Source organism: Beta vulgaris, chromosome 5, assembly GCF_026745355.1.
Source record: "Beta vulgaris subsp. vulgaris cultivar EL10 chromosome 5, EL10.2, whole genome shotgun sequence".
NCBI lineage: Eukaryota > Viridiplantae > Streptophyta > Magnoliopsida > Caryophyllales > Amaranthaceae > Beta > Beta vulgaris.
This window is the reverse complement of record NC_079206.1, coordinates 40630471-40636567: the sequence shown is the minus strand read 5'-3', so window position 1 is coordinate 40636567 and position 6097 is coordinate 40630471. Positions and strand designations below refer to the sequence as shown.

The 6097-nt window shown below is 47.3% G+C and overlaps 2 protein-coding genes across 2 annotated transcripts; both read left to right on the top strand.

The window, feature by feature from the left end:
• The first annotated feature begins 2438 nt into the window (after nucleotides 1-2438).
• LOC104893735 (uncharacterized) lies at nucleotides 2439-4172 on the top strand. The gene has a single exon (XM_010679868.1). The coding sequence runs from the start codon at nucleotides 2439-2441 to the stop codon at nucleotides 4170-4172; it is 1734 nt and encodes a 577-aa protein (XP_010678170.1).
• A 529-nt stretch (nucleotides 4173-4701) lies between these two features.
• LOC104893734 (uncharacterized) lies at nucleotides 4702-5850 on the top strand. Its single transcript, XM_010679867.1, has one exon. It carries the CDS (start codon nucleotides 4702-4704, stop codon nucleotides 5848-5850), a length of 1149 nt encoding a protein of 382 aa, XP_010678169.1.
• Nucleotides 5851-6097: the final 247 nt, after the last annotated feature.

Genomic DNA, 6097 nt, shown 5'->3' with positions numbered 1-6097 from the left:
TGAACAGTATCTGTTTCGTTTTCATTTTTTTTCGTTTTTTTTGGTTTTCAAAATTTTGTGTTTTTTTCCATTTTTTTTCCATTGTTATTTTTGTAATTGTTGTTATTTTGGTAATTGTTTGTTGTTATAATATTTTTAGATCTAGTGTTTTGTGATATTACCATATTATAGTTGTAGTATAAATTTTTTCTTATATTCTTTTTGAAGTTTCATTCTTGTTCTTATGTGGGGTGATTTTTAAGATAATTGCTATAATTTCTTTTCAAATCTGCTGTTTTTTTGGTACTATAATTTTGTTTTTTTATAATCTGCCTTAAATATATTGTAATAATATAATCTGTCTTTTTGTATTTTTTATGTTTTTGAATTTTATATAATAATTTTTCGTCATTAGTTTCAATAAAAAGTGTTTTATTTTATTTCAGCCTTTTTGTTTTTCAAATTTGATGGCAAAATGCAAAAAAAAAAAAAAAAAAAAAAAATTTATCTGCCCAACGTCGATTGCTTTGAATTTAGGAAGAAACCACAACAATATGCGTATTTTTTATTATTAAATACATCATATTGCTGCGGTTTTCCCAGAAATTGCAACAATATGATGCATTATTCTGATATAAATTACTAATATTGACGCGGTTTTTCCCAAAAACCGCAGCAATATGTTCAAATATCGCTGCAGTTAAAAACGGCTGCAATATATTAATTACCTATTGCTGCCCGCTTAATTGTTGAGCAGCCAAAACTATCGCAATAGGCCACTTAATGACTGCAACAATAAGCATTTATTCTACTAGTGTTAGCGATAAAATTAAAGGAAATCCAACAGGTTGTTCAAATTACATGATTAATATTAGATTAGTTCTTTAGGTCTTAGATTAGCTAAAATAACATGTGGGTAATGAAAGGATAAACAGAATGATCGAGTAGCATGCATGTATATGAATTGTTTAGGCCCAATGTTACCTCGTGGGCCACTACATGCTCCAAGGCTCCAAGGCCTGCTGCAAGCGTGGAAGTCCTCTAGTGGGACCCACCTGCCTTAAATTCTGTGCCAGCATGGAAGAGACATTCTTCACACATTTCAACACCTATAAATATTGGGCAGATCCCCATTTATTGAGGTAAGGAATTCTAGACAGTCCACTTCACAAATCCCAATTAATACACATCAACTAACTTGATCGTCGGAGGGGCGATCCCGGATCCACCCCCAGGGTAGTCTAACTCTTGTCCTATGCAGGTATCCCAGCAGTCTCCGAGCATCCGGCCCTCATTAATCCTAATCTCGATCCATCCCACCTAATATAAGTTTTTACCCGAAACAGGTTGGCGCCGTTTGTAAGGACATCGAACTAAAAGTCATGGCCATCACTCGGAGAAACCGAAGGCGACAAAGGGCTCCCGCCCCCTCTCATCACTCGAGAGCACCGTCCCATGAGGTGGCCGACGAGACAGTGGAGAACCCCCGGCAGGCTCCTGTTCTCTCGGCCCGCAACTAGAACATCCTCGAAGAGATTAACCCTCGAGAGGCTGCGAGTGCGGTTAACCTTGGGGTGCCTCGAGTTAGGACAGCTCCAACACCAGCGGGTCCCCCCATGATTCAAGCATACTAGTCCTAACCCGGTCACTCAACAGGACCTTCAGCAGCTAGCCGACCGCCTCAGCGACAATTTTGAGCTTGGCCTCCGAGCTCTGATACTAAACTTCCAAGTAGGAGGAGAAAGTACCTCGAACAGGCCTCCTCTGTCTCCTAATCATGGACTTGTGGTTGACCTCGATCAACCCCAGGTCATAGCCCTCGATCCACCAAACTCACCACGGGCGTCTCGACGGGCAACTCAGGCCGCCCCCAGCAAAGGGGACGCGCGACATGTGATGAACGAGCGTTACATGAGAAACGGTAACCGGGACGCTCGAGAAGTCTTGAACGAAAAGCGAGCGCAGTCCAGGGCGAGGAATACGCCTCCCAGCCCTAACCGGGAACAGAGGGAACCTCGGGAGAAGGAGCCCCAAGAGAAGAGAGAGCCTCGAAAAGAGAAAGAGCCTCGACATCGATGGGGTCATAGATAGCGGGCATCAAGCTCCGAATCCAGCCATGAGTCGGAAGTCCAGATGGGCAACCTAGAGTTCTCGACGCCCTTCGGGGAGAACATCATGAGGGCTCTCACCCCTCGAAAGGTTAAAGTTCCCCCCATTGATCATTACGTTGGAACAACGGACCCCATCGACCACCTGGCGATCTTTAAAGCGCAGATGAGTGTTCAGACAAGCAGTGAGGTGGCGTGGTGCAAGTTCTCCCAACCAATTTAAAGGGGTTGGCCTTAACCTGGTTCACCGAGCTCCCGCCTGGGAGCATATCGTGCTTCACTGCCCTCGAGGCAGCTTTCAAGCAGAACTTCATCGCGGGGAGAAGACATCGAAAGACCAGCATTCATCTCATGTCGATTAGACAACAAAGGGAAGAGGACCTCGCCGACTACATCAAAAGATTTAACGAAGATACACTAAAAGTTTCTGACCTACAGGACAGCGTCGCATTCACCGCTCTCATGTCCGGGATATACCCATCGAGCAGATTCAAGTTGAAGCTCGCGGAAACCGAGGCCTCATCGTTCTCAGAAGCCATGAATCTTGCTCAAAAGTTCATTCAGGCCTCCGATATTTGCAAAACGCATGAGGAGCGTATCTCCGGAAAGAGAAAGCACGAATACACCCCTCGAGCGGATAACCCCGGGGATGTCCCTCGAAAAGAGAAAGATAAGAAGCCCCGATTGGAAAGCAACAGGAACAACCCACAGTATAACCTGAACCAGAGAGAGATTTATCTAGATATCAAAGGAAAGTATCCCATGCCAAAGCCTAACCCCATCCGGATGTCTTTCAACAAGCGGGATAAAAGGCTCTGGTGTGAGTTCCATCACGACTGTGGTCACACCACACGTGACTGTCGAGAACTAAAAAGAGTGCTAGACAAGCTAGCCGACGAAGGAAAATGGAACCGATTTTTGATAGACCCAAAAGAGAAGAAAGTCGAGCCCCGCCAAGATAAGCGGACTCTAAGTGATGAGACTGCAGGATATGTCAACGTCATTGTGGGAGGATTCTCCTCGGGCGGCTTAACCAGCCGCTCTCGCAAGAAACACCTCTATGCCTTGAAGCACGGGAGTGACGCGACCTCTTCTGCAGTATGCCCGACTACGACCTTCAAAGACAGTCATCGACTCATACAAACCCCGCATGACGATCCCTTGGTGGTCGAAATGAAGATAGCCAATCTGCGGGTAGGTCAAGTTCTGATAGACAGCGGGAGCTCTGTGGATATCATCACTATGGACTGCCTAAGGAAACTGAAATACGAAGAGAAGGACCTTTCCCCCATCGACCAGCCGCTGGTGGGATTCGGGGGACAATTTGTTCAGCCCCTCGGTTCAATCAAGTTGCCCACGCAGATGGGGGAGAAGGGGGCAGGTCGGAATGTCATCATCGACTACCTAGTGGTCGATACCAGCCTTCCTTATAATGTGATCATAGGGCGGCCCACACTCAATAAAGTAAACGCCGCCATCTCGACCTATCAATTGCTCCTGCAGTTCAAGGGGCATGACGGGATGGTCGCTCGATTGTTCGGCAACCAGAAGTCTGCCCGAGAATGCTACGTCAACAGTTTGAAAAGCAGTGACGGGGGTATCTCCCGGAAAAGAAAGTGCCCCGAGCCAGAGGAGCCCCTTCCCGTGATGGGACTCTACATGGCCGATAACCCAAAGCAATACGAGAGGCCTCGTCTTGCAGATCGAGATGAAGAGGTGTGCATCGACAGTGAGCAAGGTCGCACCGTTCGGATAGGCAAGCAGGTCCCTAAAGGGATTAGGACCCGAATCCTCGAAGTCATAAAGGAATTTCAAGACGTCTTCGCTTATACTGTCGACGAGATGCCTGGAATCGACCCTAAGCTTATGGTTCACCGGCTCATTATTCGAGAAGGATATAAGTCGATCAAGCAAAAATTGAGGCACCAAGGGGCCGAAAGGAGTGCAGCGGCCTCCGAAGAAGTGCAAAAGTTGCTAGCCACCGGTTTCATTCGGGAGTGTCAATATACCGAGTGGTTAGCCAATGTGGTCCTGGTCGAAAGCAAACCGGAGCCTGGAGGATGTGCGTCGACTTCACAGACCTGAACAAGGCCTGTCAAAAGGATGATTTTCCTCAACCCAAGATCGACAGGCTGGTTGACTCGACAGCAACCATGCATTGTTTAGCTTCATGGATGCAAATGCAGGGTATCATCAGATCCCGATGGCCGTAGAAGACCAAGTCCATACCGCCTTCACCACAAGCTCAGGGGTATATTGCTAAAAATTAATGCCTTTCAGCCTCAAGAATGCTGAGGCCACCTACCAGCATTTTTTAAACAAAATGTTCGAAAAGCAGATCGGACAGAATGTCGAGGTCTATGTCGACGACATGATCGTCAAAAGCAAGAAAGAAGAAGATCACTTCTCCGACTTAAGGGAAACACTTTCCACTCTACGCACCCACAACATGAAGCTGAATCCGAAGAAGTGTGTCTTTGGTGTAAGGGGAGGAAAGTGCCTTGGCTTCCTTGTCGACGAAAGAGAGATCGAGGCCAACCCCGACAAAATTTAGGCCCTCATCGAGAAGAAGAGCCCTCGAACTGTTAAAGAAGTCCAATGCCTAACCGGCTGCATGGCGGCTTTAGGGCGTTGTATTTCTCGATCCGCCGACAAGAGCCTCCATTTCTTTCGAGCTCTAAAACAGTCAACATTTGAATGGGATGCTTCAGCAGAAGAGGCATTTCAACAACTCAAAAACCATCTAGCAAGTCTTCCCAAGTTAGTTTCACCTTTACCAGGAGAAACACTCTTCGTATACCTCGCGGTATCTAAGCACGCTATTAGTGCGGTCCTCGTGGCCGAACATGAGAAGAATCAGCATCCTGTATACTTCGTGAGTCATGCCTTCCGAGGCACAGAGTCCAAATATCCCCCAATCGAGAAAATGATCTTTGCGCTGGTTCTTGCAACTCGGAAGCTTAAGCCTTACTTCCAGGCTCACACTAATAAAGTTCTCACATGCCAGCCTATACGAAAGGTGATCGAGGGGAAGAATCAGTCGAGCAGGGTGACGGATTGGGCCAACCAAAAATTGGACTTTGGCATAGAATTCGAGCCCCGACGCGCCATAAAAGCTCAAGCCCTTGCTGATTTCATAGCAGAGTGCACCTCCCGGCCCGAGCCTATCGAAGAGGGATCCTGGAACCTCTTCGTTGATGGGTCGTCATCCAAAGTGGGATGTGGCGCTGGGCTCCTGATCCTCGATCCGCCGGCCAACAGAACTGAATATGCAGTTAAGTTCGACTTTGCCGCCTCAAATAACGAGGCCGAGTACGAAGCGCTGCTCCTAGGCATCCAGCTTTGCAAAACGGCCGGCGCTCGAGAACTTAATGCTCACTCTGACTCCCAATTAATCGTTGGACAAGTAACAGGGGCGTTCGAGGTGAAGGAAAACAATATGAGGATGTATCTAAGGAAGGTAAAAGAAGATATTTCCGGCTTATCCCTCTTATCCATAACTCACATCCCTCGATCAGAGAACCAACAAGCGGATGCTTTGTCAAGATTGGCGAGTTCGGCAGAGGATCTATCGCCTCGACCCATAATGTGGGAAGTCCTGAAAGCGCCCAACATGAATAGGGGAGTAACCACTCTCGACAGAAATCCTACGTGGATGGACAAAATCATAACATTCATTCGAGATGGCGTCCTCCCTGAAGATGAACTCGAGGCAGAGCGGGTTCGAAGGCAAGCGCGCTGGTTCGCCTATCACGAAGGGTAGTTGTATAAGAAATCATTCACTCATCCCCTCCTCTGTTGCCTCATCCCCCAAGAAGGGGACTGTGTCCTTCGAGAGACTCATCGAGGGTCATGTGAAAGCCATCAAGGAGGGCGAACCATTGCCGCTAAGGAACTTCGAGCAAGGTACTACTGGCCCACCATGAGGGAAGATGCCTCAGCTATGGTTCGAAAATGCAAGGAATGTCAAATGCACGCCAACTTACCCCATCAAGCTGGAAGCACCTTGA

Bases quoted from the DNA above. Each gene is read 5' to 3' on its own strand.
- LOC104893735 (XM_010679868.1), top strand. From the start codon at position 2,439: ATGTCGATTAGACAACAAAGGGAAGAGGACCTCGCCGACTACATCAAA.
- LOC104893734 (XM_010679867.1), top strand. From the start codon at position 4,702: ATGGCGGCTTTAGGGCGTTGTATTTCTCGATCCGCCGACAAGAGCCTC.